At 37.5% G+C, this 16,145-nt stretch overlaps 2 protein-coding genes across 2 annotated transcripts; both read right to left on the bottom strand.

The window, feature by feature from the left end:
• Nucleotides 1–4,937: 4,937 nt before the first annotated feature.
• Nucleotides 4,938–6,647, bottom strand: LOC149680477 (uncharacterized). The gene is made up of 4 exons (XM_089834607.1): nt 6,627–6,647; nt 5,960–6,513; nt 5,304–5,877; nt 4,938–4,946 (listed from the first exon to the last, which is right to left on the bottom strand). The coding sequence occupies exons 1-4, from the start codon at nt 6,645–6,647 to the stop codon at nt 4,938–4,940; spliced, it is 1,158 nt and encodes a 385-aa protein (XP_089690733.1).
• Nucleotides 6,648–7,072: 425 nt separating this feature from the next.
• Nucleotides 7,073–15,376, bottom strand: LOC149680478 (uncharacterized). The gene is made up of 5 exons (XM_089834608.1): nt 15,181–15,376; nt 11,125–11,255; nt 10,997–11,044; nt 8,069–9,745; nt 7,073–7,939 (listed from the first exon to the last, which is right to left on the bottom strand). Exons 1-5 carry the CDS (start codon nt 15,374–15,376, stop codon nt 7,073–7,075), a joined length of 2,919 nt encoding a protein of 972 aa, XP_089690734.1.
• Nucleotides 15,377–16,145: the final 769 nt, after the last annotated feature.

Genomic DNA, 16,145 nt, shown 5'->3' on the forward strand with positions numbered 1-16,145 from the left:
CCTTCGGATATTCCCTTCAGTTCCTGCGGGTATTCCTTTTAGCTCCCTCGGATATTTCCTTCAACTCCCTCGGATATTCCCATCAACTCCCTCGGATATTCCAATAAACTACCTCGGATATTCCAATAAACTACCTCGGATATTCCCTTCAACCCCTCGGATATTCCCTTCAACCCCCTCGGATATTCCGTTCAACTACCTCGGATATTCCAATAAACTACCTCGGATATTCCAATAAACTACCTCGGATATTCCAATAAACTACCTCGGATATTCCAATAAACTACCTCCGATATTCCAATAAACTACCTCCGATATTCCAATAAACTACCTCCGATATTCCAATAAACTACCTCCGATATTCCAATAAACTACCTCCGATATTCCAATAAACTACCTCGGATATTCCAATAAACTACCTCGGATATTCCAATAAACTACCTCGGATATTCCAATAAACTACCTCGGATATTCCAATAAACTACGTCACTTATTCCCTTCAACCCCTCGGATATTCCCTTCAACCCCCTCGGATATTCCGTTCAACTACCTCGGATATTCCAATAAACTACCTCGGATATTCCAATAAACTACCTCGGATATTCCAATAAACTACCTCGGATATTCCAATAAACTACCTCGGATATTCCAATAAACTACCTCCGATATTCCAATAAACTACCTCCGATATTCCAATAAACTACCTCCGATATTCCAATAAACTACCTCCGATATTCCAATAAACTACCTCGGATATTCCAATAAACTACCTCGGATATTCCAATAAACTACCTCGGATATTCCAATAAACTACGTCACTTATTCCCTTCAACTCCCTCGGTTATTCCCTTCAACTCCCTCGGTTATTCCCTTCAACTCCCTCGGTTATTCCCTTCAACTCCCTCGGTTATTCCCTTCAACTCCCTCGGTTATTCCCTTCAACTCCCTCGGTTATTCCCTTCAACTCCCTCGGTTATTCCCTTCAACTCCCTCGGATATTCCCTTCAACTCCCTCGGATATTCCCTTCAACTCCCTCGGATATTCCCTTCAACTCCCTCGGATATTCCCTTCAACTCCCTCGGATATTCCCTTCAACTCCCTCGGATATTCCCTTCAACTCCCTCGGATATTCCCTTCAACTACCTCGGATATTCCAATAAACTACCTCGGATATTCCAATAAACTACCTCGGATATTCCAATAAACTACCTCGGATATTCCAATAAACTACCTCGGATATTCCAATAAACTACCTCGGATATTCCAATAAACTACCTCGGATATTCCAATAAACTACCTCGGTGTGGTAACCTTGTTGAAGATTTGTTTTGCCGATTTGGAATATTTCGCGATTGTGGGAGAGTCAGTTTTAATTGAGGTGACCGACTGAAAAATCACCCCAAACTTTAAGAGAATTAATCACGACGTTTGGATAAACATAAATCAAACACTTTATTTAAAAAAGTTAAAGTTAAATTGGCTCATTTGGAGCTGGCTAAATTAAAGGAATTTGCCCATTTGGGGCCTAACTAAAGTTTTAAGAATTTGCCCATTTGGGGCCTAACTATGGTGGTTGAGAATTTCGTTCTCTACTACACGAGCTCTCGGTCTAAACTAGTTTTTTTTGTAAGGTAAATTTTCGGTGTAAGCTGGGAGCGAAGAACAGATAAAGGGGTGTAACCCCTAGCGCGGTACGGGATGGAAAGTTTCGATAAAAACGCTGACTCATTCCTGCTTCGTATTTTTATTTTGCACACGACATCTAGATAGCGTTTGCAAAATATTACTCTATACGGAAAATTTGACGAGGGAGAAGCCACTCTATAATAAACTCTTTCTGAGGGTGTAAGATGGGAAGCGTATTACGCCGTATAACGCGGAAATACACTCGGAATTACTTTTTACAGTTTTTATTTCAATATTAGAACGGATTAAAGGCATATCTCCCGAATTTACGGCATTAAAACCACCAAAAAGGTAATACCGGGGGAATACGCCAGTGGCTGATCCCTCGAATGGCGTCGTGCGTTTCTAGTTGTCGAGGGGAAAGCCGCTCCGTAATAAAGTCTATCTGAGGGTGTACGATGGGAAGCGTATTACGCTAGTTGCCTGATCCCTCGTATGCCGAGCGCTCTCGCGGGGTGCGGGTTTGTAACCTCGTATTTTAAGCTTAAGATGATACTGAGAATAAACTAGCGGAGATTGGCGCGGCTCTAGAGACCGCGCGCGTTATCAGGGGTATCGTAAATTATGTACGTAGGTAACCTCGTATTTTTAGCTTAAGATGATACTGAGAATAAACGAAGGCGAGATCTCTGGTCTAAACGCGCCAGATTTTACGGTAGACGGTAGACCGGGAGTCTTATATTACGTACGCGGGAACCTTGCGGACTGACAACGGCAATGGTCTAAGCCTTTGCTTAACTGAATTTTCTACTTTGATTTAAATATTAATTTATCAAGCTAGGTATACTTTTTGTGATCTACAAGACGTTTAATGTTATAAACAGATTCCCGATTAGTAAAATCCATTGTCGGTAAGTGTATACAAATGGCCAATTGATTCAAGTTCCTATATAGAAACTAGTTCAAATAAAACGAAAATTATCAAATCGTAACTGAAATTCCTACTTAGATTTAAATATCAATTTTTCAAGCTAAGTATAATTTTTGTAAACACTGCGATTAATTGTATTATTTACTAAACATTGTGAATTGTGTTTAGAGCTCGGCATTATCTATCCATTATCCACAAATTGGTGGATAACCGATTATTTATAAACAAAGTTGTGGATTATAATACAATTTAGCATATGAGTTATGTGGATAATTTTCGAGTATGGATGAAGATAAAATAACTTGGATAATGGATAGATAATGCCGGGCTCTAAACATTGTGATTAATGTAACATTAGTAAATAAATCATTAATAATGACTTATTTACTAAACATTGTTATTAAGGCGTTAGAGCCGAATATCAAATCTTAACTGAATCTCCTACTTAGATTTAAATATCAATTTTTCAAGCTAAGTATAAGCCCTGAAAATTTACTGACAAGTGTGTTACAATCGATTATATCCAAAAATGGTTAAAATTGTTCATAATTAATTAGTTTTATAAAAAAATTATTTTAGTACTTTCACTCCCTTTTCAAGATTAAACGTATTGCTTAAACATTACGGTAAAATTCTTATAATTAAACAAAATTATAGTCCCTAAAGCCTAAAACACACCTATTTTGGGAAAGTTCAGAAGAACCCTTGTGTTTCTACCAAGAGCACTTTACAATTATGACATTGGAAATTAATTTTTATTAAAATAATTATAAACTCTAAAAGTTTGAATTCTTTTTAATATAATATAATAGTTTGTAACACACCTCTCATTAAAATTTTAGGACATTTAAGTATAATTTTTGTGGTTTAAGTGAGACCATTTTGTTCGTAATATATTATTTTACTAATAGCTCCTTAGAAGATTGCGTCAAGTGAGGAATTTTAGCTTGACCGTTGCAAGCAAAACTCTGAGGCCATTGCCCAACGTGCACTGAGCCGCTTCGTCGCATTATCTTATTACATTATCACAAATAATGATAAGTTTAACCAAGGATATCCTGTTGAGATTGTTTTAAAGTTCCTAACTCTCGATTTTTGAAGTTATATACTGTCTAGTGACACTTGAAGTTCCGATTTAATGTTATAAACAGACTAGGATCGTTAGCCGATATAGTAAATTAACCGATGTCAAAATCAAAGCTTAACTGAAACACTGAAACCAATTTTTTTAACTCATTTATCTGAAATAAAAATATAATCTTTCATATTTAAGAAATATTCTGGTAGTATTTATAAAATATTAATTAAAAGACGTAGTAATTGTCTAGATTAGTAAAATCCATTATCGGTAAGTGTACTCATACAAATGGCCATTTGATTAAAGTTCCTTTATAGAAACTAGTTCAAAAGAAACGAAAATTTTATTTATATTTCTCCTTTAATATCACAAAACGTTAACGTTTCTATTTTGGAATAGAAAAACTTCGGGAATTATGCAAAGAAGCTGCCAATTTTGGTGTCAGAAAATAATAAAATTCATCTTCTTTTGAAACTTAACCTGAGAAATTTAAATTAAAGAATAGCTTGATATCTTTTCCAGTGGATAATTGTTTGATATTGATATTTCGTTTCATTGATTTTAAATAAATTGGTATTGACATCGGTTAATTTACGATATTGGCCAATTGATCATCACCAATAGTTTAAATAATTTCAATTAAACGGTTCAAAACCTTCAGGAAAAGCTTAGTTTTATATTGAATAAATTCCTAATTTAAAGTAATAAATTAATTTATCGTAGGTAATTAATTTACTGCCTTAGTGTAATTTATGCTGAAATAAAATTATGCAATGAAAGAGGAAGTGACGTACATTTGGGTAAGTGTTTCGCGGGAGATTCAAATGTCGATTTGGGTTAAAGAAATAAAAGAATAATTTGAGATGGTGAAATGTTTGGCGGGAGATTCAAATGTCGATTTGGATTTGGGTTAGAGAATAAGGTTTTAAGCTCTCTCTCCTTATGGAACCAGCCCTAATGTTTATATTTGGATTTGGGTATTTAATCACTGAAATTTTTAGAGAATAGTGTCCCTGGATACATTTCAAGTGTTCTGCTTATTTCCGCTCTCGCGAATTTCCAGGAGGCTCAAAGTATTTGAGTTATTTCCGCCCCAATTCAACCTTTTCTAGCTGTGATTTATTTCATCGGTTTTATTTTAAGCAAGGACGGAAATAAGATAACTTTGAGACACTTATAGGGGTCACTGCCTCACTGGACCAATGTCCTATAAATTGATTGGGTGTGCAAAATGTTCTGGTTGCTGGCCAGCTTGTTTGGTTTTATAGGTGTTTTTTACCCAGCTTACACGGGCGTTTTCGCTACTTTACCTTTATCATAAGTAACAAGGTATTACAAAGTACAGAGGTTTACATAGGATTTCAGATCGGTTACAGATATTTTTTCATTAATTTTTTAACGTTACAAATACAGATTTAAATAGTTTTATACAAAAAGAGATAATAATCAGAAATTACAAAATAAATTAAATTAAACAAAGATAAATTCAAAAACAAGTTGGTAAAGTTCAAAGTTTGGCGCGTTAAATTCAACACTCCCCACCAAATAATATTTCCAAATATTATTGGAAATAGTGTTACGCGACAAAATATAGCTAGCTAATTAATTTCCAGATTATAAAGAAGTGAGATGGGACGTCTTATTTCGTTTCCATTTGGCGTACGTACCAAACATGACCTTATTAATCCATCTCGGCCTTTCATTGTTTCAGTAATTAAACCTAAGCGCCACATATTTTTTGGCATTCGGTCTTCGTGAATAATGACCACGTCTCCTACTTTTAGGGCATTGTCATTTTTGGTTAACAGTACTTGATGAGCACTGCGCAATTCCATCAAGTATTCTTGCTTCCATCGCTTCCATAAGCGATCTAGTACGGTTTCTCGGTACCGTAGTCTTCGGGCCACCGCGCGTTGAGAGTTTGGTAACTCGGCTTCTTTGACTCTTTGAGGTGGGAGGCACGTAATTCTTTTTCCCGTAAGAAAGTGTGCAGGTGTTAGTGGTGTCGGTTCCTGCACCTCGTTAAACACGTAAGTCATTGGGCGTGAGTTGATAATTGCCTCTGTCTCGAGGAGTACAGTCTCCATTTCTTGATAAGTTAGTGCGGCTTGACCAAGTACTTTGCGTAGGGCCGTTTTAACAGTTCTCACTAACCGCTCCCAGTATCCTCCCCACCATGCAGCTCTATCAGCTATGAAGCGCCAGCTGATTCCCTTTTCTCCGTAGAAGGAGTGGTACAAGCTTTAAATGAATTGCTCGGGTGACCGCGCATGTAAAGAGGCATATGTATGCTTTCTCCACGTTTTCCCCAACCTTTACATACAGTGGTCCGGCGAAGTCAACTCCGACGACTTCAAATGGCGGTGCTTCATCTATTCTTTCTTGAGGAAGGGGGGCCATGGGTGCCTCCCCTGGTTTGGCTTGAAATCTTCTGCAGACCATGCAGTTGCGTATGACATTCATTGTCATCTGTCTCCCAGTGATTTCCCAAAATCTGCCTCTGGTCTGAGTTAGGGTACTTTGAACCCCAGAGTGGTAAACCTGCCAGTGACTACGGTTGATGAACAAAAACGATAGTCTGTGGCCTTTGTTCAGTATTATTGGATGTTTCTCTCCTTCTGGCATTCTTGAATGGTGTAAACGTCCACCGACGCATAGAAGTCCGTATTGGTTCAAAATAGGCTTAAGCTTTGCGATATCTGACTTCTTCCCGTTTATTAGATCGGTAATTTCGGCCTTAAAGTCTTGTTTCTGCACGCTCTTGATCCATTCTATTTCTACTTGACCCATTTCTTCTGCTGTAATCGGTCCGGTTTCGGTTTTAACTTTCCTCATCTTATTAATGGACCTCTTGACGATAGCCGTAATTCTAAATACCTTATTTAGGGATTGGTATTTGCTTAAATCATTAGGTTTGAAATTCCTTTATCGAAATCTTCCTGGATACATTGGACTACTAAAACTGTCTTCTTGTTTTCGTTTTCCATTACTTCTTTTTGTTCATCCGTCATCTTATCAGAGTTCTGTGGCCAACTTGTCTTCTATTTCCTAAGCCATTCGGGTCCTCCCCACCAGTGCTTACTTCTTACAATTTCTTCTGCCTTTGCTCCCCTGGTGGGAATGTCTGCCGGATTGTTAGTGCCAGGGCAGTGCTGCCATTCTTGGGGGTTAGTTCTCGTTTGAATTTCTTCTAGTCTATTTTGAACAAATGGCTTCAGGGTTTTCTAGTTTGACTTGATCCAGCCAAGGGCTACCATGGAATCTGTCCATAAGTATCGGTTAATGTTCTTGGACTCGAATGATTCTTGGACTACATTGATTAGCCGGGCTCCTAGTAAGCATCCTAAGAGTTCCAGACGTGGAATAGATATTGTTTTCAGGGGTGCGACCCTTGCCTTTGATACTACAAATGTCACGCCCACCTTTCCAGAGATTGTTACATAGCGCAGTTAGATAACTGTGGCGTATGCCTGTGAACTGGCGTCACAGAAGGCGTGTAGTTCTTCCTTTTCCGTGTAGTAACAACGCTGTAGTTTTGACGAATAATTGGCGTTTCTTTTCTCCAATTTTCAAATAGGATCCTTATTTCTGAAGGTAAATCTTGGTCCCATTTTACACCGTTAACCCATAGCTGCTGGAACAGGAATTTGGCCCTTATCACGAAAGGGGAAAGCATTCCTAGGGGGTCGTAAATTTGGGCTATGGCACTTAGTACGCCTCTTTTTGACAATTTTGCTTCTTGGATAGTTTTAACCAAATTTGTTAGGTCGAAAGAAAATACGTCCGCGTTCGGTTCCCATAGTAACCCCAGTATTTTTTGAGCCATCGCTTCTGATCCGTCTATTATCATGTTTTCAGTACTCGAGTTTTCTTCTCCCCATTTCTCTCTTAACTCCGGCGAGTTAGTCCTCCATTTCCTTAAATTCATGTTAGCTTCTTTCATGATGTTAGTAGCCTTTTTGGAGAGTTCAAGGCCTTCTTTTACGTCTTTTTTCCCTCCTGTGTAGTCGTCCACGTAAATGTCTCTTTCCAACGAAGCCACGGTTTCTGGATCTTGGGTGGCGTATTTCTTTAGATGTACCTTTATAGTTGCAGCTAGCAAAAATGGACTTGACGTCACTCCAAATGGAACGCGCGTCATTCTTAGGGTATCGAATTGGTTCTCCAGAAGGCGCCCATTTTGCTCTTTCACCCATAAGAATCTTACGAAATTTCTTTCTTCTTCGATCAAGGAAACCTGCAGGAAGGCCTTTTCGATGTCGGCGCTTATGGCAATGATGTGGGTTCGGAAACGAATTAGTGTCTTCAAAATGTCGGGGTTAAGGTTGGGCCCACTATCAAGGCAATCATTGAGGCTTGGCGCCCCTTTCACTTTAGACGAGGCGTCGAACACCAGTCAAAGTTTTGTGGTTAACCTATCTTCCTTTTTTACCCCCTGGTGTGGCATGTAGTAGCAAGGGGTGGTGGCTCCTCCAGTAGGGACTCGTTTCGCTATCCCCAGTTTTAATTGCTCTTCTACGACGGCTTTATAATCTTGATGGAAGATTGGATTGAGCTTGAACTTAAGTAGTAGGCTTCTCATCCTTTTGGTGGCTACAGATAGATTATCGGGTAGTTTCTCCTTGGACACCTTCCAAGGAAACTTCACTCCGTATCTCCCATTTTGAAATACGGTTTCTGTTTCGAACTTCTCCATGACTTGGTTACTCGTTGGTTCATCTGGACTATCTGTAATTCCAAGGGATTCTATTTCCCAGAAGGCTTTTAGGTTCTTGGCTTTTTCCGGCTCAGTTAATCTAATATTAACCGTCATGACTTGGATTCCAATATTGTAGACGCTGGGTCTGTCTGAATTGACGGGTCCTTGTATTGTCCATCCAAGTTTGGTCTCCACTGCTACTAGAGCGCCGTTAATTCTTTTGTGGTTCAAAGTGGCTACGTCATAATAATAGTCTGCCCCAATAAGTATTCCAATGCTGCTTGATGGGGGCGTATTTTTGCTCGGCTCATCAGCTAGTTGCATGTGTCTTTCAAGAGCGAATCTTTCTACTTCTTCGCAATTAATTAAGGTAACCGCTGTAGTTAAGTAGGGCATCTCTATGGCTAAGAGATCAATGGCTTCTCCTGGCTGTCTGGCGTTCTGAATGGTAACGCGTACTACTTTTCTCTTAGTTACTCCTGGATTCGGGTTTCCGAAATTGTTGATTTCTATGTTTCTTTCTCCTACGACAGGCAATTTCAGGCTTCGAGAAACATCTTCTAAGATGAATGTGGCTTGACTACAGTTGTCTAGGGTACAACGTATTTTCTGGCTGTTTCTAGGTTCGTTCGGGCTTTTAGCGTTTGCCATAGCGGTTTGCAAAAGCACGGTTCTCGGTTGGGGGCATCTTACTAGAGACGTAGTTATTATTTCTGTTTGGTTTACGGGCTCCTCCTGATTTTGCTTCACCCCCTCTCTTCTATTTCTTGCGATTGTTTTATGGGCTTTATTCTTCTCGCAAACAGCTGAATTATGTCCACCTCCACAGATTTTGCAATCTTTGTACCTAGAATTACATCTTCTAGCATCATGGCCTATTCTTGTGCATACGTAGCATCTTCCTTGGGTGTGTATTAGTATTTTCTTTTCGTCTAAAGTGTAGTTGGTGCAGTCGATGGTGGCATGAAAGGGCGTTTTGCAGAAAATGCAGTAAATGTTTGGCTGATACTGATTTTGGTACAGTTTGACGTTGGTATTTAGAGCTGTAGCGCTTGACCAGTTTGTTCTTCTGAACGGTCTTTCTGGTTGGCCAGTTTCCGGTCTGGGGTGGGGTAACCTTTCTTGTTTAGGCACGCTTTTGGCGTTTATTTGGTCTTTGCAGAGCATGGAACAGGTCTCGCGACCTTCTACCTCTTCTTTTAGGAAACTTACCAGAAATTCGCCGTCAAACTCATCTTTATAGCGTATCATGCTATATTTAAGCCTAATATCATATGGTAACAATCCTACTAAAACTGGACACAAGGAAACCCCGTTCGCCTTTATATCTACTTTTAGAGCTTTCAAGCTTCTTAATTTACTCTCGCATGCGTCATACAATTGTCTGATTACAGTTGGTTTCCAGTTGGTCTGGCAACAGTGAAAACAATGCATACGAAATTTCTAATGTTGTTAACTATAATAAGAACTGCTACTTCATGGAGTAAATTTTATATGTTTATTTAAAATTTAAAATTTTGGGAGCTTTCGGACCGCGGTCCTTCCTCAGCCAATTTTTAAAATGAACTAAATTAATTTAATTTTACAAGTAACCAATTTTAATTTTTTTACATAGATTGAAGGTGACATTGCCCCCTTTTTTATATATCGTTATTTATATCATTTTTTATTTAAGTTAAAACCTCCCCACCCGCTTATGTTTACTGAACCTTGATCTAAGTTTAAATTTCCTCTATCTTTAATTCTGAGAGAGCGGTAGCTCTCTTAGATAAGACTTCATACTGCCCTTAATGTATAAGGGTGGTTTTTTGATTGGATGTAACTTTTTTTTGTATTAAGTTTACAGTTTTGAAAAAAATCCACAGAACTACAGTTCGGGCCCTAAATATGTGGTTAAAATTTCAAAAAGATCCATCCATTGGTTTTCTTATAAAAAATAAAGTTGCTAAGGGTGGTTTTCATTTCCATAAAATTCATCACACCTTTTTATGAAAAACAGGAATTTTTCCCATAGAAATAATATGGGAAATTTTTGAAAAAAAACCGTCCGGTTAATCCGATGTTAGAAAATCTATACGTTTGTTAGTTTTGGGAACGGTCTTAAATGAAAGGTAGAACATTTCTCAGTCCGCTAAGCGATTTTCATGGAAAATAATTAAGTTTAAGTATTAATTTTGATAACATTTAGAACATAACTCGATTTGCGATTTTATATCATGGATACGCTAATTTACTACAAAATATCAGCGCGACCAAAATTGGCGTATATTAACGTTTAGTTGCCTCATAATAATTTGAGAGTTTCTTCATAATGCTTTTTGGATGAAATGGCCTATAGAGAGCAGGATAAGACGGCTTTAATAATGCCGCGCACCCGCCGTGACGTTGAAACAGCGATAGCTTAAGTCGGCGACGCCATCAAAGACTCGAGTCTAAATCGTCGCCTTAAATAGCGTTTATAAACTTTGTGAAGCTTTGGGATAGTAATTTGGTCTAATTTTAGTATTTTTAGTTGCTAAAACTTAATATTAGTTAAATATTAAACGCTTAAGGTAAGAATTATCATTAAATTTGAAAATTATTGTAAATTAATCTATTTCATTTCACTAAGCCTTGGTCAAAACAATTTCAGTTAGTAGCAAGCACGGTGCTTATTATTACCCAGGTTTCCTCATATCCTCTGTTCTTAACTTCGAAGTCGTAATTATGCTATGATTTTATGCATCAATTAAAGTAAATAATTTCTTAGAATGCTAAAAGTATTTTTCTTTTATTTCAACATAAAATACTTGCATCAGTTTGGGGGAGAAAATGACCTTTAGCGTTAACATAGTTTTATGAACATCGAATAACGGGATGTTGAAATCAGTATTTAATGCCCAACATTTGTTATTAGGTAAATTGTTTGCGTGTCCAGTCACTGTTTATAACTCAGTTTCAAAAAAACCAATGTTCCTAATGTTGTAAAATTATTGATTTCTATGAAAAACTGTTTATTTTGCCAAGGTTAGCGGGGAAATAAACTCCTCCATTACAGGACCATCTAGTGCCGTCGGCTTAAATTAACCCTAACAGATATTTTGCTTTGATATGTGTGTGGAAATTAATTATGTGGACAAAATTGTTACCGCAAATTTATAAATAAATTGACAATTTTTAATAGATATTATTAATATTAGACAACAGTAACTGAAAGACTCCATTCATTCATGACATGATTCATTGTCAGTATACATGTTTGTTCATTATTTTCAGTATAAATGATTCATTTATGTCAGTGTAAATAATTCGTTTATGTCAGTGTAAATAATTCGTTTATGTCAGTGTAAATAATTTATTAATTTATTCTGAAATTATTGGGAAAAAATGTTTTTTAGATGCAAATGTACGTTACCTGACCTTACCAAAAATCTCATTTCAACACAACTGTAACCGTATAGATTGAATCATTTAATAATATTCTCATTTCGAATTATTTAAATTTAAAGGGCTGTATTAACTTTTATGGGAAAAACCGTTGTGGTTTATTGGACTTCTAACATGCTTTCCAAATTTTCGATATACAAACATAGCATTGCTTGTTTGAGGTTGCGTTTTTTAAAGACGTTTATAACACTATTTTGCTTAATTAAATGGTATTAATTTTGGTTTATGTCAAATAAGTACCACAGCTAAGTCGCATAGAAGTAATAAACATTAAGTTAGCAATCAACCGTAGAGTTCTACTCACAAGGGTTTGTTGCAAGTTTGATGAACTCAGTGCTACCACCCGGGATCAAACCAAATAAATTAATTTTATTTTAGATAGAATTTTAACATTTTAAATAGAATTTTAACAGTACTTAAAAACACATTAAATCTTGAAAATATCCCCCCCCCTTGTATGAATTAAAAAATTGGCATGCAGATAGACAAGATTTAAATGATAAATAAAAAGTGATATATGGATTTTAATGATTTTCGCAAAATGTTTTATTTATTATTTTTAGGGAATGAAATAATTGATTTTTGCAAAATGAAATTATGATTTTTAAAAAATGAAATATTTATTATTTTTAGGTAATGAAGTTATGATTTTAAAAAAGAAAATAATGATTTTTACAAAAAAATTATTTATGTTACTTACATAAAAAAAGAAAAAATCTACATAAAAAACGAGAAAAGATAATTGTGATGATGCTATATGAAACAAGATGACAAAATTATACTCTAATAAGAATGCTATTGGAACACAGGAAATTAATTTAACTATACAATACCGGCAGAAAAGCAAGTAACAAAAACATAATGAGGCTACTAATCTATAACCCACCAATTTAACTTGGAAACTACAAGCATGGAGGCTACCATTAACACAGGGAGACCAAGCCACCTAGAGTGTCAAATCGTCTGTTATTTTACACTCTAAGTTGCGTGGTCTCCTTGTGCAAAGGGTATGAATCCTCCTTGCGTGTAAACTATGTATTCTTTGCTCATATTTATAGGGCGCCAATGTAAGTTCCTTATGCTTAAGGAACTATAGATAGTTTTCACACATGGAGGATTCATACCATTTACACCAGGAAGCCAGGCTACCTGGCGGACAAAAGCAGACAGGTTTTTGTCCTCCAGGTGGCCCGGCCTCCTGTAGTAAATGGTTTGAATTCTCCATGTGTGAAAACTATCTATATTTCGTCATTAATTATATTTGTTCCCAAATTTTACCATGTTATATGATATTCATGTCTAACACATTAAAACTGTTAACATTTTTTCCTGTGCCCCGGGTTTAATATAATTCATCACATTTTTGTAATAACTTTAATTATTTATCTTACTTACAAAATAAAAATTAAACTGTCACTGGCGCATCCTTTTTATCGTCATCGATTTCGATATCGATGACGACATCTTGTGGGGGCTTTGATTCAAAAAACTGGACAAAAAAAGCGGTTTTTATCCGGTCGTTTATGATAAATGTTGAAAAATGCGATACTCAAACGTAAACTCAAAGACGAAATTTTAGTACCGAGTGGTTAGTACCAATAGGTGTTAAGTAATGCCGTTTTCCATTGGCATTCTAGAATAGGCCAATGAAAATTACTCGATAGATGGAGTAATTTTCTTGGAGTGAGAACGAAAGTTCCATTAAAATTGCATTATACGCATCTATGTCTCCTTTGATATTGCTCCATGGTGGTAGATTGTTAGCAGCCAACCGTAGCTAAATAACATTAAGCGACGAAAATGGAAAACTTTTAATTCTGTGGATTAAAAAAAACCGATTCGGTTTTCGGTTTTCATTTTAAAAAACCGGTGCTCCGGGATTGAAAAAACCGCTTTTCGGTAAAACCGGGCGGTAACCCCACAACACAGACCCTAAAAGTTCAGATGGAAGGAAAATTTTACTCTCGTGTCTTTCCGTCTCTTTTACATAGAAGTGGTGTATTGTCCGAAAATTATTGAAGCCCGGGGTAATTAAGGGAACGTTTACCAGTTTCAAATGTGTTGCAGATACTTTAGACGGCGCGAAAGTATAATTTATTTGACACCTAATACCTAAAATACCTTTAAAAGTATGTTTTCGAACCTTTGTGAGTGTTAACAGGTACACCTTTCGGTAATAAGGAGTATCTTTCAAAATTTTAAAAAGTTTTATTCTGACCATTACGGGATCACAAAATGCCTTCTTTAAGAGGTTTTTCAGAGTACCTTTACACAACGGTATTTTGTAGTACCTTTATACGTACGTCTGGGGATGCATCGAAAAATACCTTTAAAGGTACTAGACAGTACGGTGGTTTTTACAGTGTAGGCTTGTGCGAGTGCACGGCTTCGAGGCTTAAATCCGAAATTTTGAAGGCTCGAAGGCGATATCAAGCCTAAAAAAGGCTCTGCCTGGGCTCGATTAAGACACGAATTCAAATTTCATTCTCTTTCGAGTGCTCGTAGAGATCATTTAAAAGGAAATCCCGCAAACCAATAGGCAATTTTAAAAATGACGTCATGCCAGAAACCAGGAGGAGAAAAATATCTTCCGTCTCTGCTTTTCCCTCGGGCTACGCCTTTTGTATAGGGACTTTTTAAACCTGGATTTTTGGTCAGCTCGCTAAGCAGCGGGTTTTTTGGGCATTATTTTGCTCTACCCATGTAGTTTATTTAATTTTGAGAAGGAATGGGGACAAGTATAGACATTTTAAGGCCTGTTAATTAGGCCTACTCGAATAAATAGTTTTGACAAGTGTAAATGTTCGAATCCGGAATTTTTAAGGTTCAGACTCGGCTCGAAAACCAGAAATGAAGGCTCGCACACCCCTTGTTTTAATCAGTGTTTCATAAAATTATTACAAGGAAATAGAATAAGATATTTTGGAAATAGAATAAGGTCTTATAGACCGTCAGCTTGACAATAGTAAATCACGTCTAACCATTATTACCTCTCCGAGTGACGTATGTCACGGAGAGGTATTACACCGGCCGTGTCTGTCTGTCAGACCCCACGTGATCGCGTTCGCAGTTTACAAATCGGAGCAAACAAATACCCGACTTCCGGAACGCGTTCGCGGTTCACGGAAATTTGGCCATTCATCTACCAGCACCAGTCTTTACTAACTGGCTCCTAAGGACCACAATCTGCTAGTCTTTGTACATCCCACATGGACAGTAGCCTGTACTTGCTGGCTCGTAAGCAGCACCATCTTCTGTTCTTCGTCAATCCCACATTGACACCAGCTTCTATGCACCACCATCTTCTGTTCTTCGTCAATCCCACATTGACAACAGCTTCTATGCACCACCATCTTCTGGTCTTTGTCCATTCCGGCTTCTTCTCCATCGTTATCGTTTGGTGTTAAGAAACGTCTAACCTCCCCATGGCAGGGCTTCCACCATGGGCTCACGCGAATGCGTTTTTAGTAGTATAGGGCCCCACTTGGTACCACGGTAGAGGTATAAATTAGGAGCGTGGGAACTAAAATTAGCATATTTCAATGGTATGAACTGTTCGCCGCCGCGGGGAATCTTCGCGAGTTCCCCGCGCGCGCCGCGAGTTCCTTCCCCCATGAGACTCACCCCCGCGGGGGCGTTAACCCCACGCGCGCCGCGAGTTCTTTCCCCCACTTTAACTCCGCGCGCGGCGCTAGTTTCGTACTATTCAATTCCAGGAAAAATTCTATTGTTAAATGCTTACTATTTACCGAGATTTTACACTGAGACTATCCCTTTCGTATTTTATACTGAGACTATCCCTTTAGTTTTTTATCCTGAGACTGTCCTTTTAAAGAATTAAGAGGAGGAGCTCACTTTGAAGATAAGTGCATCGCCTTCCTGGCCACCCATTGCCACCCCTTTTCGGGCTCATCTTTTTTTCTTTTTTCTTTTTTCTTTTTGTAGTAGCGTCTCCCAATCGGTGGTTGGAAAATTTAAACCAAATTCAATTAACGCCCACAGGAGGCTCTTCGCGGGTATATTTTCGAAGGACGGAGTGTTTTTAAATTTACTATTTGGTGGGTGCTGTGACTCTAGAACTTCTAGAAACTGGACAAAGCATTCCACATCGAGGGTCTGTTTGTCAGAAATAGTCTCAAACATCGCACTTTTGAAACCAAAATATTGTTCATAAATTAGCATAAGGCAATGATATATTGAAGTGCACTTGAAAATTTAATGTCGACTTTGTTTACCCTATTTTAAAGATATTGCGAAGTTGTTATACATATATTTAAAAGATCATTATTTTACGCTAATCTATTATTTGTCCCAGCATATAATGTAGTTGAGATAAATTATATATCACTCTGATTTAGCCTAAATATATGTTTTGGATATTCTA

The sequence above is a fragment of the Phalangium opilio genome, unplaced genomic scaffold, assembly GCF_054372755.1.
Source record: "Phalangium opilio isolate 3A_F unplaced genomic scaffold, DU_Popi_V2 ptg000039l_2, whole genome shotgun sequence".
NCBI lineage: Eukaryota > Metazoa > Arthropoda > Arachnida > Opiliones > Phalangiidae > Phalangium > Phalangium opilio.

Bases quoted from the DNA above. Each gene is read 5' to 3' on its own strand.
- LOC149680477 (XM_089834607.1), bottom strand. From the start codon at position 6,647: ATGACGGATGAACAAAAAGAA. The intron at 6,514-6,626 runs GTAATGGAAAAC...TCCCTAAATAAG, and splicing joins TGACGGATGAACAAAAAGAA to GTATTTAGAATTACGGCTAT. The intron at 5,878-5,959 runs GTATGTAAAGGT...ATTCATTTAAAG, and splicing joins GTTGACTTCGCCGGACCACT to CTTGTACCACTCCTTCTACG.
- LOC149680478 (XM_089834608.1), bottom strand. From the start codon at position 15,376: ATGGGGGAAGGAACTCGCGGCGCGCGCGGGGAACTCGCGAAGATTCCC. The intron at 11,256-15,180 runs GTTAGACGTTTC...AGTTATAAACAG, and splicing joins GGAAGCCCTGCCATGGGGAG to TGACTGGACACGCAAACAAT. The intron at 9,746-10,996 runs GTAATAATAAGC...CACTGTTGCCAG, and splicing joins GAGGATATGAGGAAACCTGG to ACCAACTGGAAACCAACTGT.